Source organism: Pan paniscus, chromosome 18 (assembly GCF_029289425.2).
Source record: "Pan paniscus chromosome 18, NHGRI_mPanPan1-v2.0_pri, whole genome shotgun sequence".
Lineage (NCBI taxonomy): Eukaryota > Metazoa > Chordata > Mammalia > Primates > Hominidae > Pan > Pan paniscus.
Window position 1 is genome coordinate 76,014,786 of NC_073267.2, and position 17,353 is coordinate 76,032,138.

The window sequence follows — 17,353 nt, forward strand, 5'->3', positions numbered from 1 at the left end:
AAAATCCCATCTCTACGAAAAATATAAAAAATTATCCAGGCATGGTGGCATGCGCCTGTAGTCCCAGCTATTCAGGAGGCTGAGGCAAGAGAATCATTTGAACCCAGGAGGCAGAGGTTGCAGTGAGCCGAGATTGCGTCACTACATTCCAGTCTGGGCAACAGAGTGAGGCTCTGTCTCAAAAACAAACAAACAAAAAATTACTACAGTAATATCTCACTTTCCGGCAACCTCACTGCCTGCAAGAGCCATAAGCAGAAGTGTTTGAGCCCAAACAGATATTCCTATGGCCACGCACAAAAGCTCATGCACAGCCCTGCCTCACATCCCATCAAACAATGTTCCTATAGCCATGCACCAAAGCTTGCGCACAACCCTGCCTCACAGCCAATCCCATGTTGTATATGTAACCATCTTAGGTTCCCTCCAATCAAGACTCGGAGGGACCCCAGACTCCGCATTTCTTGGGAGCATCTGGGCCACTGCATATTTGTCTGAGTAAAGAAATCTGGAAACAGCAAACTGGAAAACAAGGAGATGGGGAAGTGAGGAAATGCTGACGGGGACAGACACATCAATATCAGTCAGAAATGACACATGGCAGCAAGAGAAAGGAGGATTACTGTAAAAAGTAAACACAGGAACGCAGAGACATTAGTGGGCAGGGCAGACAGTTCCACACACCTCAGCATTCCTAAGGGCATCACTGTGTGACAGCCCAGACCAGACACTGACATTCCTTCTGATGACCTGAGTCACCAAACAAAGGTGAAATGAGGCTCTGTGTCATCCACGGAAGAAGGAAGGTCACATCAGAGGAACTACCATCCCAAATGGTATAAACTGAGACCCGGGTCTAGAGTCTTCGCTGAAGATGCTGGATCAGTGACAACTGCCAGGTGTGATGGCACTGGCACAGACTGCCTTCCCTCGGGTCTGGCCAACTCACTCTGAGACTCAGCCCAGAAACAGGCACTGGGAGAGAGAGGACCAGCCTTCCCACCTTCCTTCTTCTAAGTTGTCAAACTCTAAAGGACTGTGCCCTCCCCTGTCTGGCAAGGTGGCTGACATTCCCCGGGTCACTCCTCTTTCTAGAACAGTCTCGTACCCTGTAAGGGAGTCTTACTTACCAGAACAGGCGCTGCCACGGGGAAAAGGCTGCCTTTGATGAGCCACTCCTCATGGAGATGGTGAATTGCTTCCAGGTATTCCTGCCAGGGAAACACAAGCAGTCTGTCGGGAATGGGCAGAGCAGACCCCACCCAACAAGGGTCTCAAGCAGAGGGGGGCAAAGTAGTCAATGACCATGGGCAGTGACTCAGACAAAGGAACCCTGCAAGAGCAAACCTGGCTCAAGTGGACAGCGGCAGACGCAGCCACACACTCGGTGGCCAGGCTGAGCAAAACAGCAGAAGTGTCACCAGCCACCCTGCTCTGCTCCACTGGGGGTTCGTGGGCACAAACAGTGGCCCTTCCCCTGGCACCTGAATCAAAGCCAAGGCAAAAGGCAGGACCCCCTCCCCCTCCCCCTCCCCCTCTCCCCTTTGCACGGTCTCCCTCTGATGCCGAGCTGAGGCTGGACTGTACTGCCGCCAACTCGACTCACTGCAACCTTCCTGCCTGATTCTCCTGCCTCAGCCTGCCGAGTGCCTGGGATTGCAGGCGCGCGCCGCCACGCCTGACTGGTTTTCGTATTTTTTGGTGGAGACGGGGTTTCGCCGTGCTGGCCGGGCTGGTCTCCAGCTCCTGACCGCGAGTGATCTGCCAGCCTCGGCCTCCCGAGGTGCCAGGATTGCAGACGGAGTCTCGCTCACTCAGTGCTCAATGTTGCCCAGGCTGGAGTGCAGTGGCGTGATCTCGGCTCGCTACAACCTCCACCTCCCAGCCGCCTGCCTTGGCCTCCCAAAGTGCCTAGATTGCAGCCTCTGCCCGGCCGCCACCCCGTCTAGGAAGTGAGGAGCGTCTCTGCCTGGCCACCCATCGTCTGGGATGTGAGGACCCCTCTGCCCGGCCACCCAGTCTGGGAAGTGAGGAGCGCCTCTTCCCGGCCGTCATCCCTTCTAGGAAGTGAGGAGCGTCTCTGCCCGGCCGCCCATCGTCTGGGATGTGGGGAGCGCCTCTGACCCGCCGCCCCGTCTGAGATGTGAAGAGCGCCTCTGCCCAGCCGCGACCCCGTCTGGGAACTAAGAAGTGTCTGCCCTGCCGCCACCCCGTCTGGGAGGTGAGGAGCGTCTCCAACTGGCCGCCCCGTCTGAGAAGTAAGGAGCCCCTCCACCCGGCAGCCGCCCCATCTGGGAAGTGAGGAGCCCCTCCGCCCAGCAGCCGCCCCGTCCAGGAGGACGGGGGCAGCCCCTGCTCGGCCAGCCGCCCCGTTCGGGAGGTGGGGGGGGCACCTCTGCCCAGCTGCCCCGTCTGGGAAGTGAGGAGCCCCTCTGCCCGGCCGCCACCCCGTCTGGGAGGTGTACCCAATAGCTCATTGAGAACGGGCCATGATGACGATGGCGGTTTTGTCTAATAGAAAAGGGGGAAATGTGGGGAAAAGAAAGATCAGATTGTTACTGTGTCTGTGTAGAAAGAAGTAGACATAGGAGACTCCATTTTGTTCTGTACTAAGAAAAATTCTTCTGCCTTGGGATGCTGTTAGTCTATAACCTTACCCCCAACCCCGTGCTCTCTGAAACGTGTGCTGTGTCCACTAAGGGTTAAATGGATTACGGGCAATGCAAGATGTGCTTTGTTAAACAGATGCTTGAAGGCAGCATACTCGTTAAGAGTCATCACCATTCCCTAATCTCAAGTACCCAGGGACACAAACACTGCGGAAGGCGGCAGGGCCCTCTGCCTAGGAAAACCAGAGACCTTTGTTCACATGGTTATCTGCTGACCTTCCCTCCACTATTGTCCTATGACCCTGCCAAATCCCCCTCTCCGAGAAACACCCAAGAATGATCAATAAATACTAAAAAAAGAAAAAGAAAAAAAAAGGCAGGACCCACACCTGGCTTCTCCCATTTACTGCCACTTTTGCAGCAGCAGGGCCTCAGTTCCTTCAGGCAGGGGCCCAGCCCTGGGCAGCCTCTAAACCCTCCGCTCTGTCTTGCCACCAAGAGGACTGTGACCCTCACCCATTGCCCTTCTACCCCCTCAACAACTCGTAACCTATAGACCCTCCAGACTATAAAGACCACCAACTGCAGAAAGCCTGATGCGGCGGAGCCCAAGGGAAAAGGGGCACAGGCCCTCCCGAGCCATGGGGCCCGCATGCCAGGCAGAGCAGATACTCGTGCCCTCCCAGGCACAGAGTGGGATGGCTCCTCACACGGATTCCACTCGCCATCCCAGATGCTCGCGTGTCAACTCTGCAGCTGCCTTTTCATCTCCTGCCCAGCTCTCCCTTGGCAACAGGAGCCAGATGTGTCCCATGGACCTGGTCAAACCCTTAAGACAATGGCTTGGATCATGGCTTGGAGGGCCCCCAGGCTTGGGTCTGGGTCACTGCACAGAGCTGCTGCGCGCATCACAGCATGGTCCAGCCTGGCCTCATTCTACCACATTCCATCTTCCTAGCATTCCTGTCTCCAAGATTTCAAAGGAGCTGCCCAGAGTGACACCTGGGCCCTCGTGGCAGGAATGCATCGTGCTGGCACCAGGGAAAAACAAGGCTGAGCAGGACTTCAGGAGTTGGATAGGTTTCCCAGGGCCCCCAGTCCAGCCTATCCTGAGCTCAGAGCCCCTGACACCCCACTGAATGCTTGCCCAGCCTCTGTCTCCCTCCAGTGGCAGCTTCTCACATGCGACATTCAGTTCAATACTAACTGAGCAACTACTAGGCACCAGGCCCCAATGCACATGCAGAGGACACAGAGGGAATAAGACCCAATCTTAAAAAGCTCACATTAGTGAGGGATGGGGAACAAAGGTATAAACAAACAGTGTCAGTATGCTGTCCTAAGGCCCATGATCACAGAAAGCCAGGGGGTGGGTTTGGGAGGGGTTACAATGGAAGGAAGGTCAGGGGTGGCTTCCTGGAGGAGGTGACATCTGAGTAACACTTTAAAGACAAAGGAAACGACTGTGCAAAGGCACATTTGCATAACTCCACTGTGTATGTGGTTGTCTGTGTGTGGCCACAACTAGTTCCTTATAGCCAGAGCATAGAAAGTAGGGAATGGAGGATGATAACGCCAGAGAGGCAGCTGGGGCCGGGTCATAAGCCGTATTACAAAGTGGGGACTGCATTCTAGCCAGCAGCAAGGCACTGAAAGGTTCTGGGCTGGGAAATTGCACGAGTGGTGATGAGTATTGGAAATATCAGCCGGGCGGCAGCCTGGAGGCCAGATTTTGAAGGGAGATGCAAGGAGGGAAGGGCCAGGGAGAGATGCACAGCCCGGGCCTATACTGGCAGAGTCCCCATGAGAGTCAGTGTGGCCTGAGCAGAACTCAGAAGGGCATGGCATCTCTCCAGTGGGCAAACACCACTAAGCATGAGCACCGCCTCCGTGCCGGGCACTGTGCTAAGCACTAGGGATGCAGCAGTGAACAAGAGGGCTGGGTCCTGCCCTCCTGGAACCAGGAGCATTCTAGGGAGGACCCAGAGAGCACAAGGCCAGGCAATCTTCAGGAGGCAGAACAGACAAGCCCTGGTGCTGCCAAGATGGGGAGGGGCAGGTGGGGAGGGGAGGGGAACGCCTCCAAGCAGGAGGGTTGCCAAACTGTGAGTCAGCGACCACAGGAAGCCAAGCAGATCTGGACATCCACGTGGGTCTCTGGCCAAACAGGAAGTCAGAGTTCACCCTCTGATACACTTGGTTCCTGTTCTCTCTCTGCAGACAAGGGCACAATGATCTCGTGGGGGTGGGGCCGGGAGAGGAAGCCGGGCTTGGACAGAGGTGGTTTCCCAGTTTGTCTTTAACCAAGTCAAAGAGGCCTCTTACCAGCGGAATGACCTTCTCCTCTTCCCTGCATCTCTTCTTTAACCTCTGGTAACAAGTCTCAGGATTGGTCCGAAGGTAAACTGAGGTTAAAAGAATACGTGGCTCTCAGGACTCTGCTCATGGCTTGGAAGCAAAGCAGGCACACAGGCAAAGGCAGGAGGAAGGTCTGCACAGCTCGAGCAGGAAGCAGGGAGGGCCAGCTCTCAGCTTGACCACTGACCCTCCGCCTCGACTTTCATTCTCTTTCCGTGTCAGCGGCCCCGTGGGGTCGTTTTGAGGCTGAATGGGATTCTGTTCATAGACAGAGCTCAAAACAGGCCTCACACCCAGCAGGTCTCAGTGAATGTTCAGGCTCTGTCCTTCCTGTTCCTTTGCAAACTAGAAAAACCCATCAGATCACAGTGGATTTGGGTCTGAAAGTAGCTGAGCCAGGGAGGGAAGTTTAAAGAACAAAGGCCAGGTTTCTTCTCCATGAGAGACCAGAAGTCCCGAATTCTGTCTGCCCTCAGGGAGAAAGCTGAACTCCCATGGGGAAGGAATTGCCAAGGGCAAGTGCCTCACCCACTGCCCCCAAGGGTTGGGGCCCAGCCAAGCACATCCTCAAGGGACCCAGGAGAGAGACAAGAGAGGGAGGTGGGAGGGGTGCATCTCACCTATCAAATCAACAGACACGTCCATGTTCCTCAAGATCCAGTCAAACCATTCCGACAGAACTACATAATCCACTTCTGGCATCTTCCCACTGCAATGAGAGTTGTAAGGGCTTATTCACCTAAGAGAAAACTTCTGGGCTATGCAATTCCCCCAAAAGGATCTGGAGACGGCTCTCACTGAAAGGAGTCACCAAGGGTACCAGGGCACAGTGTGATCCGTGCAATACTGGACATGCAGTGACAAGGACCCTAAGCATTCCCGACCTCCTGCTGCCTGGGAGCGGCTTATGGCACAATGCTGCAAGGGCCATGGCATGGAGTGATGGGAGAATTCACTTGGGATTGGAACTCTAAGCAGAGAAAGGGACTTTAAAGCTTCTACCCTGAGAACAGAGACAGTGCTCAGGTTGGGCAATGAATCAGCAAACCAATTTCACTTCTAGAAATTTATTTTGTGGACCAGGGTGGTGGCTTATGCCTGTAATCCCAGCACTTTGGGAGGGTGAGGTGGGAGGATCGCTTGAGGCCAGAAGTTCAAGATCTGCCTGGGCAACATGGAAAGACCCCATCTCTACAAAAACTAAAAAAAAATTAGCTAGGGGTGGTGGCGCATGCCTATGGTCCCAGCTACTCGGGAAACTGAGGCAGGAGGATCACTTGAGCCCAGGGGTTTAAGGCTGTAGTGGGTCATGATCATGCCACTGCACTCCAGCCTGGGCAACAGAGTGAGACCCCTGACTCAAACAAAACAAAAAATTTATTTTGTGAAAATAATCATGATGCTCACCACAGCACTGTTTAAACCAATAAAAAACTAAATCTTGGTAAATCTATATAACAGAAAATTCACGCAGTAACTGAAGGATGATATTGTAAAATAATATTTAATGGCATGGAAAAATTTCAAATCTAATGTTCAGTGAAAGCAACAGGATCTAAAACTGTGTATACCCCAACCACATTTCCAAAAGTATTCACCAATGCATCTTGGAAAGGTGGGAAAGAAAAATATCAAAATGTAAAAAGTGCTTTTCTCAAGCAGCAGGACTACATGAGACTTTTCTTTTTTTCTTTATACCTTTTTGTATTTTCCAAATTTTAACAACACATTACTTCTCAAATCAGCAGTGGGAGTTGGGGAGCATTACTACATATTTTAGTTTTTATTTATTTTTATTTTTTATTTTTTGAGATGTAGTGTTGCTCTGTCGCCCAGGCTGGAGTGCAATAGTGTGATCTTGGCTCACTGCAAGCTCCGCCCCCCAGGTTCACGCCATTCTCCTGCCTCAGCCTCCCGAGTAGCTGGGACTACAGGCACCCGCCACCACGCCGGGCTAATTTTTTGCATTTTTAATAGAGACAGGGTTTCATCGTGTTAGCCAGGATAGTCTATTTTTTATTTTTTTAAGACAGAGTTTCACTCTGTCGCCCAGGCTGGAGTGCAGTGGCGTGATCTCAGCTCACAGCAACCTCCGCCTCCTAGGTTCAAGCGATTCTCCTGCCTCAGCCTCCTGAGTAGCTGGGACTACAGGTGTGTGCCACCATGCCTGGCTAATTTTTGTATTTTTAGTAGACACGGGGTTTCACTATGTTGGCCAGGCTGGTCTCGAACTCTTGACCTCAAATGATCCACCCGCCTCGGCCTCCCAAAGTGCTGGGATTACAGGCATGAGCCACTGCACCCGGCCTACTACACATTTTAAATGTTAACTTTAAAAGAAAGAAAAAAAGGCAAGAAAGTGGGAAGGAAGAACGAGCCAGGGTGAAGGAGAAATCTGGCATCTATTCCTGGTATTCCTGTGGGTTTCCTGTGCCCTGGGAGGAAATGAACAGGAAAGAGAGAGCAGGAATGGACACAGCTGGAGGGCACAAGCCCATCAGCAGGCAGACAACCCTCACAGGCTCAGCAGAGGAATTCTCCCTTTAACATCCTCCATTCCACTAGTGGCTCCATGTGGGTCCCGCTCAGAGCTGGGTTCGGCAAGACTGGCCATGGGGGAGTGGCCGTACCTGAGCCATGTGCAATGGGAGGCTCTCAGTGGGGAGGGGGCAGGGAGGGGCTGACTCCAGTCCCACGAGGGGATGAGCATGGAAGGAAGTAAGAGGCTGGAAAAGTAAGGCAGGCACTCTGGGAGGCCAAGGGCACAAGTAGCCCTGTCTTGGGGCCCTAACAGCAAGGCATGGCACCAACTGGAGAGGGACATTCTCCCCTAGTCTCTGAGACCACCCCCATGTCCTCAGAAGAGAAGAGTATTTGACAGAGGAGCGGGAGAGTGGACGGAGAACAGCAGCAGGGCCTGAGCAGACTGCAGCACAGAGGCCAGGGCAGACCAACCTGTGGGACTGCCAGGACTCCCAGAAAACCTGGAGAAGCTGCGTGGGAGGCTGGAGGAGTGGGAAGGAAATCCTACAGCATTGCAGAGGGGACTCCCAGCCAACAAAACTCAGGCACTGCAAGTTCAGGTGACAACTTTGTGCCCACAGGCTGCCTCCCTGCCTCCTCTCCGCTTACCTCCTTAAAAGTAGCCCATTCTTTATTCAGGGTCCATCCACAGACCCAAGGGCTTCGGGGAAACCTCACCCCACCCCAAGCTTCCAAGCTTTAGGGTAGGCACAATCGGTCTAAGGGAAGTCGTCTCCCCTAGTTCCAGCAATGCGTTCAGGAAGCCAAGCTAAGTCAATCAGTGCAGGGCCTCCCCCAGCCAGGGGCCCAATTTGGATTAGGCAGGCGTGAGGGAGGTTTGCAGGGACTTACAGAAAAGATACTTCCACACGCTTAGGGAAGAGCCACTAGCAAGACACCTGCCCTTACTCCAACCAGCGAGTGAGAAGCCCAATGCTGCCACGACTACATTGTCACCCTGAGAGAATTGCATGAGGACACGAACAGGATGCACAGTAGCAAAATGTAGAGAAACCAGGCCAGAGGCACCAAATTAAGCCATCTGTTGGGAGTTGATGACAACTCATTGTTCAGGCTACCCTGAGTTGGGTTTCAGTTAGTTCAGCTCTGAATATATGATGTTCAAGAAAGCAAACCACTATCTCTTATTTTCCTTTTCTGGAAAAAGAAGACTGAGAACAAAATTGACTCTAAGAAAATGAAGATGTGCAATGAGGAAGCTGCTGATTAGCTTCTCGCCTACTCCAGCAAACTCATGGCTTGAGGGCACAGAAGAGGTGGCACTGAAGGGGTGGGGCCAGTTAGCAGCAACTGGGGAGAAGCTGAGCTGCCCATGGGACAGTCTCCCAAATGTCCAAGGCTGGACTAGCCACTGGAGTACCTCATGCGTCTGCACAGCTCGAGGGAGACTCTGTCCAATCCCAGAGCTGGGAGGGTGCCCACAGATAGGATCATGGAACTGAACCACAGCTCAGAACAAATGAAGCAGTGTTAACTAAAACCAAACCGACCACCACTGCAAAACAGTCACAGTACACGGGGGTCTGCACATGGAGACATGGGGAGGGGGTCACACCTGTGGGGGACTCTGGGACTGACAGACTCCGGTGGCTCTGCCCCTGCCACAGCTCCCCTGGGAATCAGCTCCAGGTAGTCACAGGGGCCTCCCACTCCCACCCCCACCACAGCCAAACAAAAGGCTTCCCCCACAGGGTTGGTGCAGACTGAGGGGCAGCCTCTCCCTTCCCAGTGCTCTTGGAAGGGGTCCTTGGTCGGGTGGCCTCCCATGGGCAGGGTCAGTAGCCAGACCTATTGAAAACCCTTCCATGACTAGAACCATGTGCCGGAAGAGGCTGGGGGATCCAGGAGGACTGAATGACCAGCGTCTGAGCTGAGTGAGGAAACAGAAGCCTGATCTCCATGACTCCGAGGGACATGGGGCACAGTGGGCACTGCTCTAACTGTATTTCCTCCTAGGAACTCTGCCCAGCTCCTCCTGTGTCTGTCTCAAGCATGGGGCTCCCCACACCACCGACAAGACAAGCCACTGCCTTTATTTCTACAGAATGCACAGAGAGCAATACCAAGCAAATCCAAGCTTGGCAAATCCAAGCACACGACTCAACAGTGGGCATGGGGGTCTCACCCCTGCCCTGACCCCAAGGGGGCAAAACCACGGTCTTGATCCACATGAATCCTGCTGTTACATCAGTACAATTTCTTGCATCCTTCCCTGAGGCCAAGAGAGCCCCCCAGTCTGTGCGGAATGGAATAGAAGAGCTCCCTTGTATACGTTATTTCCTTTTGTTTTCACAAGACCTTGTGAGGCTGGCTTCAGTCCCAGTTTATAGAAGAAACCTGAGGATCAGAGAAGTGAAGGCCAACTCTGTCTGAGCAGGGGTCCAAGCCTGGCTCTCCCTACCCCCAAACCCAAATGCTCTCCATTGCACCACCCACCCACCCCAGTCTGTCAGCTGACCCGGATCAAGTCCAGTGTCTCTCTAGCCTGAGCTCCAGGAAGGCCACAGCTCTTAGGCGCATGACCCACACCAGGAGGTTTCAGTCTAGACAGGAGCTGGGAAGAACCTAAGCCCCTGGGCCAATCAGCGGGGGAGGAGGCCCAGCCTGTGGTTCCAAATACCAGGTCTTACTCAGTGTCCCCAACCACCAGCCGCAGGTGAGTCAGCATGCCACTTTCCGAGCTAGGTCCCACTCCACACCCTCACTTCTGTTCTAAGAAAAGGACGACCAGGCAATCTTGTAAAACCTTTGCTTCCCACTACTCGGCCCACACAGTCACCTGTGTGGCCTCTTTAGCTACATGAATCTTGCTCACCACCTTCAGCTTTTCATGCCAGCCAGCTGCCTGCCCCTTACACGTTCCTGTCTTTGGCCAGACGCAATGGCTAACGCCTGTAATCCCAGCACTTTGGCAGGCTGAGGCAGGCAGATCACCTGAGGTAGGGAGTTCGAGACTAGCCTGACCAACATGGAGAAACCCCATCTATACTAAAAATACAAAATTAGCTGGGCGTTGTGGCACATGACTAATCCCAGCTACTCGGGAGGCTGAGGCAGGAGAATCGCTTGAACCCGGGAGGTGGAGGCTGCAGTGAGCCGAGATTGCACCATTGCACTCCAGGCTGGGCAATAACAGCAAAACTCCGTCTCAAAAAAAAAAAAAAAGAAGTTCCCGTCTTTAAGGATACTGTGTAACTGGAATCTTCCTCTCCAGGAATTAACACAGCCCTCTCGAATCCCTGGTGGCATAACTGCAGTTACATTCTGCACACCCCAACCTCGCCAGGGTAGACAGTGCCAGAAGAGGTGGGTCTTTTCCCTGGCGAGCTCTTCATTTGTTCACAGCCCAAAGAGCAAGAACACCCTTCAAGAAATTTTACTTCGAGGAGATGCAGGATTCCAATATGTGGGCTTTTCTGGGGACCTGAGCCTGCCATATACCCTTCTGTCTAGGCCCCCACAGATCCTGAACCAAGGCTGCAAGAGCTTCTGAGAGGGAGAAAAAGATCAATCCGAGCACTGAAGGGGCAATGGTAATGTGCCCTCCCACCTTGTGAAGGGCTCCCCATCATGGCATTTTGGGAAGCCTTTTCCTAGAGCATCCCAGGAAATGAGGAAACACGAGCTCCCAGGCAGGAGCTGACGCCCCACATGCCACCGTGTGGTTCCCAGTACCTGGCCGAACTCCCTGCAGGTGGGAACCAAGACACCTTATTCTAGGTATGGGCAAAGGACCCAGCCAAAGTCAGTTCTATGTTACATTTTGCATAGGTAGTGACAATGACAGTAATCTGCATTTTGGAGGAGCCGAAACCTCTAAAAACATCTACTTTGGCCAGGCATAGTGGCTCACGCCTATAATCCCAACACTTTGGGAGGCTGAGGCAGGCAGATCACTTGAGGTCAGGAGTTCGAGACCGGCCTGGCCAACATGGTAAAACCCTGTCTCTACTAAAAATACAAAAATGAGCCAGGCGTGGTGGTGGGCGCCTGTAATCCCAGCTACTCGGGAGGCTGAGGCAGGAGAATTGCTTGAATCTGGGAAGCAGAGGTTGCAGTGAGCTGAGATCGCCTGAGTGATCCAGCCTGAGCAACAGAGCAAGATTCTGTCTCAAAATCAAAAAAACAAAAAACAAAAAACAAAAAAACCCCACATCTACTTTCTCAGTAATACTTCGTTGTGGATGACCGCTCCATCGAGGGCAGCTGGAGTTGTCCGGAGAGTGGCCAAGCTCTAGTCTTCCTTCCCTTTATCCCTTCTGTGGCTCTGGCTAAAAATACTTTTTACTTTGCCCTATGGCTGCCTGATTCTTGGCCTAGGAATAAGTCCAGAAACCTTAAAAACAAAGATAACACAACACAGCCCCCAGCAACCCAAATATGAAGCAACAAATGTGAAATTAAGAAACCACAGACCAGGTGCAGGAAACAGGAAATCCTGCACTGCGCAGAACTTTTCACCATGGTCCCAAAGACAACCCTCAGGCCGAGGCTCTTGTTCTTATGACCCCCAAAGGTCCAGTGAAGCCCCAAGGAAGCCCACCTTACCGTCAGAACTCCAGGGGAAAAGGGTCGCGGCATTGGGATGGAGGGCGCCCTGTGGACCACCTGGCTACCAGCTTTTTTTATTTTTATTTTTTGAGACAAAGTCCCACTGTGTCACTTGGGCTGGAGTGCAGTGGTATGCTCATAGCTCACTGCAGCCCTGACCTCCTGGGCTCAAGTAATCCTCCTGCCTCAGCCTCCTAAGTAGCTGGGACTACAGATGTGCACCACCAGGCCCAGCTAATTTTTTAAATTTTTTGTAGAGATGGGAGTCTTACTTTGTTGCCTAGGCTGGTCTCGAACTCCTGGCTTCAAGTGATCCTTCCCCTTCTGCCTCCCAAAGTGCTGGGATTACAAGTATAAGCCACTACACCCGGCCCTGCCACCTTCTTCTGAGGCCCGTATTCCTCAAAGTGTGATCCCCGACCAGTAGGAGTATGGTCCCACCTGGGCACCTGCTAGAAATGTGGCCTCTCAGGCCCCACCTCAGTGCTACTGAAGTGGAATCTGCCTGTAAACAAGATGCACAGGTGGTTGTGGGAGAAGCTTAGAGTAAAGCCTGTCTGGAAAGAGGCAGAGTCTCCCCCTTGGGCTAATACCTCAGGATTCTCAGCTTTGGGGAACCCAGTGGGCCCTGAAGCCTTTGGCCTTGATGAGAGAAATCTAGATGCCTCCTGCCACTTCCTCATTTGCTGCTTGCCCTCACACAGCAGGGTTCAGAACACCTTCCCCTCCTGTGGTTAGTTCCTGCCCGATCAGGAAGGAGCACTGGCTTTGTAATCCTTTCTCAGTTCCTTATCTGCCCAATAGGGTCAACAACCAGACAGTAAATGCAGCTCCTGTCCATGGGTCCCTGCCCCGTTCCTTAACCATGAGAGCAGATGCCCCCGTTTCCAGGGAACACATAAGCAGGTGCAGTTCACAAGTGAATCACTTGCCCTGGGAAGGTGTTTTGAATGCCCCTACCCCTCAGTTCTCTGCCTCCTGGACTTAGGGACTCTGGGGTATGTGGCTGAGGGAGTGGGAACTCCAAGCCACATGCAAAGCATGGTGTTTAATACAGGAACATCCATTGTCCTCAATGATAAGTATGTAAATTATTATTTTTAGATACAAACTTAAGAACATATTATGGAGGAAAATGCAAAATCCCAATGAATTGTAGGTTAAAATAGGAGACTCCAAGAAACTTCTGGGTTGTTGGCAGGTGGCTGCTTTGGACCACAGGGTCTGGGAGGATGAGGAAGCAGTGCTGTGGGGAGCTTTCCTCTGCCTTCAGAGGATTCCGATGAAAGGGTCTGAGGAACACCGCCTTTTCTCATCTCCCTGGAGACCATGGTAGATAGCCTGGCCCTCCAGGACAGCCACAGTGCTCCCAGTAGCCTCTGGAGTGCCCAAGGCCACATGCCCACTGAGAGCCTTTGGCTTCAAGAGATCCCAGTGATGGATCTCAAGGCCCCAACAAGGTCTTCAGGGGAATCTGAGCCCCACGAAAGCCATATGAACTTAAAACAATTAGATCCCAAGAACAGAAAGGACACTGTAAGTTTCTTCTGTGGTTCATTGTCCCACAGAAATCCTAACCACAGAGGCCATGCATTCTGGGAGGGCCAGGGAGAGACATAAATATAAAGTCATCAGGACAGGAAAAGAGCTAAAAAAATTAAAAGCTACATTCTCTTCCTAAACTACCCACAGAACAGCTCCAGGCAAGGCCCATGTCATCTAGACCAATGCCGTAACCACAGAGATTGGGAGATACAGAACTGACGCATCAGAAATGTGGTGATGCAGGACCATGGGCGTGAGTTACCAAAGCCCATGGCCATCAGCAGGAACTGTGACCGGCCAAACAAAGACAAATGGCTCCTGGGGAAATCTACCTAGCGCTGGGTGGCCTACAGGTTTGGGGGTAGGATTGGGGAACTCACAAATTTAATAAAGACCAAGGTGGGCAAGGACCCACAAAAGGGTCCTAAGACACGAAGGAGGTGGCAGGTCCAAAGGCTCTTCAGAGATGGACAAGAGGAATCAGAGATGAGAGATGGGCTCAGAGAAATTTAGAAACTTGGTCTTGCTCACAAACAGAGCAAACTTCAGAGCCAGGATAGAACCCAGGCCCACCAAATGCCACACTCTATCCTCTCCCCTTAACCTCTGGTCATTCCATTCCAGATTACTTGCTTCAAAAAGAGCCACGAGGCCGAGCACAGCTGTAATCAGGCTCATGCCTGTAATCCCAGTACTTTGGGAAGCTGAGGCAGGAGGATCGCTTGAGCCCAGGAGTTTGAGACCAGCCTGCGCAACACAGGGAGACCCTGTCTCTACAAAAAATAAGAAATAAATTAGCCAGAAGTGGTGACATGTGCTGTAGGCCCGGCTATTCAGGAGGCTGAGGTAGGAGGATCTCTTGAGCCCAGGACATCGAGGCCACAGTAAGCCATGATCATGGCACTGCACTACAGTCTGGGTGACAGAGCACAAGCCCATCTCAAAAATAAAAAAAGCAACAAGAGCCACTGACCCCACACAGAACAGGCCAAGCTGAATGTGATTAAAAGACAGACACAGCCCCACTCTGCGAGGTTCATAGGTAATCCCACCCCACTGCCAAGATCTGTTCCTCAGGCTACAGTTCTTTTTTTGAGACGGAGTCTCGCTCTGTTGCCCAGGCTGGAGTGCAGTGGCGCAATCTCGGCTCATTGCAACCTCCGCCTCGGGTTACAGTTCTAATCAGAGCAGTACACAAACATAACAGAGGCTCCCTTCTGCTCTCGCTCTCCTCTGTCCTGCCTGTCCTCCCTCTGGCTGAGGTGCTAAGGAGCAGGAGCTGAGGACGGCAGAGGGCTGGATAAACCTAGCAGTGGACACCTGGGAACCCAGGTTGTCAGGTGAAAATGGGGTTGTAAGGTCAGGAATGCCACCTGCTGAGAGGGCAAGCTGCAGCCCACAAGAAAATTCTGAGGCCAGGGGGCAAAGCCACGGCCAGGACTCACCTTGGTTGCCAGCCCCTGAGCCCACAGCATTGCTCTGATGCTCTGGGTGGATTTGGGGCAGAGGCTCTCATTTTGGGGGGTGACACAGGCTCAAAGGCATGATCCATGGCAGCTCAGGGCTCCTAGGAGAAGCCTTTTTAGTGGCCCCTCAAATGAAAGGTGCAAAACATGGGGGACCAGAGCCTGGGGAACAAGTTGGGCTGGAGACCAAAGCACAGCCACAGGTCCCCTCATCCAACAATAGCTAACAGGTATCAACGAGGAGCCTGCTCTGTGCTGGGTCCACCCTAGGCAAGGACACCAAACTTGGTGCCTGCCCTTAGGAGCTTATGGTCCGGGGGGGCGGGGGGCAATAAACAATTAGACACATACTAAGTTGAACCACACAAAACTGCCATTTTTGTAGGTCATAATTGGTTAAACGATTTCATATGATTGCCTTAAATACTACAAAGAAAACTAACAGAAAGTAGTCCTTAAGAATAACAAGGGGATCAAGCACAGTGGCTCACACCTATAATCCCAGCACTTTGGGAGGCCAAGGCAGGAGGATCACTTGAGCCCAGGAGTTCAAGACCAACCTGGGCAACATGACGAAATCCTGTCTCTACTAAAAATACAAAAAAAATTGCCAGGTGCGGTGGTGTGTGCCTGTAGTCTCAGCTACTCGGGAGGCTGAGGCAGGACGATGGCTTGAGCCTGGGGGACGGAGGTTGCAGTGAGCTGAGATCATGCCACCGTACTCCAGCTTGGGTGATAGAGCCAGACCCTGCCTCAACAAACAAAAACCAAAACCAAAAACGAAACAAAGACTAACAAGGAGCTTGCCCTATCTAGACAGGGTGGTCGGGGAGGGCTGGGAGACAGGGCGGCATTTAGGAAGACAGCTGCAGAGGAGAGTGGGAGGAAGGGCCTCCAGCGCTGACATCCGAACAGCTCTGCGAGGGAAGGACAGCAGTATCCCAAGCTCACGGCAGGGACAGGTGGGGTCTGCAACCCATTTCCCCAAGACCCCTAGAAATCGGCAGTCTCTGAGCACAGGGATGGAGGGCCCCATGCCTGAGCCCTTGGCACTGACAGGCCACCAGAAGCCCCTAACTAGGTATACATCACAGAGTCTGCTCTCATGAGGGAAGCTTTTAGCGAAAAACACAACAAATGCGACGCACACTGTGCGTCTGACTCGCCCAACTCTCCACCCTTCCCTTTAGCCTTGCACCATGCTGTGTAACTCACTGGACCCTCCCACCTTTCCACCCTGGGCTCATGTGACCATGTGATCTGCTTTGGCCAATGGAATGCTAGCAAATTTGGAGCAGAGGCCTGAAAATATGTCCTTGCATCTCTGCTGTTGCTTCTACCCTCTGTCACCGTGAGAAGTGGACACCTGGGCTGGTTTGCTGGTCCCAGAAGGAGAGTGACAGGCAAGAGGAAAAGAGATGAGCCACCTCCAGTCACCCTTGCTTAGGCTATCCTACATCGGCTGATCCCCAGACATCTCACTGAGCCTAGCCAAGGTAAGCAGAGCTGCCTGGTGACCACCCTGGCTGACTGGGCAATGAATGCAGATAGCTGTCTGCCATGAGGATTCGTGGCTGTTTGTTACACCGCATTGCTATGGCAATGGATAACTGATACAACAGCGGGTACTCCATATCTGTCAATCGAATAAACAAGTTTCTATTTCATTTTGAAAAATTAGTGGTTTAATAAATTATCAATTATGCAAACTACAGTACCTTCTATACAGGTTTTCTACAAAAATGTATCTTGCGCTGTGAATCGACCTCTCCATCAACCGTACAGATGACACCTAAAGGAAAACAAAAAGAGAATCACTAACTCAGGGGAAGAGGAGACAGCCAGGAGGCCTTGAGAAATGTCTGTTACTCCCCCTGCCTGGGGACTTTGCTGAATATGAGAATCAAGGCGGCGGAGAGAGTGAAGCAGGAGGACCTCCTCATTCCCCTGCCAGGAGGAGAAGCCACATCTGCCACCAGGCTCAGGCTGTGTCCCCCTTCCACCCTGACCTGCCCCACACCCCAAAGCTGCATGCATGGCCCAGCAATGCCGAGGCTGAGGGCTCATCAGCAGCTGCCTCTTTGATGGGAGGTGAGTCTCAACTAGAACACAGTCAAGCCCTGGAGAAACCATCCAAAGCTGTCCACTTGAGGCAACATGCGGTGACTAACACGGACCTAAATAGGGTGACTTTGCTTAAGTAGAGGGACCACATGCATGAGGTACAGCCCCACGAGGGTCGGGTTGGGGGTGACGTTCTGGGGGCTCTGCCTAAGGAAA

At 52.6% G+C, this 17,353-nt stretch overlaps 1 protein-coding gene across 8 annotated transcripts in view; it reads right to left on the reverse strand.

Moving 5' to 3' along the window:
- The window catches only part of TK2 (thymidine kinase 2), a 101,527-nt gene that overhangs the window by 49,962 nt on the left and 34,212 nt on the right, over window positions 1-17,353 (reverse strand). For 5 of the 8 annotated variants that reach the window (XM_034940353.3, XM_034940352.3, XM_055100293.2 and 2 more), the window contains exons 6-9: window positions 16,792-16,865; window positions 5,588-5,676; window positions 4,935-5,014; window positions 1,131-1,211 (exon numbers count right to left, since the gene is read on the reverse strand). In XM_034940353.3, the coding sequence (XP_034796244.1) occupies window positions 1,131-1,211; window positions 4,935-5,014; window positions 5,588-5,676; window positions 16,792-16,865 (324 nt within the window). Of the gene's footprint in view, window positions 1-1,126; window positions 1,212-4,934; window positions 5,015-5,587; window positions 5,677-16,791; window positions 16,866-17,353 lie in introns of those variants that run through there. The other 3 variants (XM_055100295.3, XM_055100294.2, XM_034940354.3) reach the window with 2 other exon arrangements.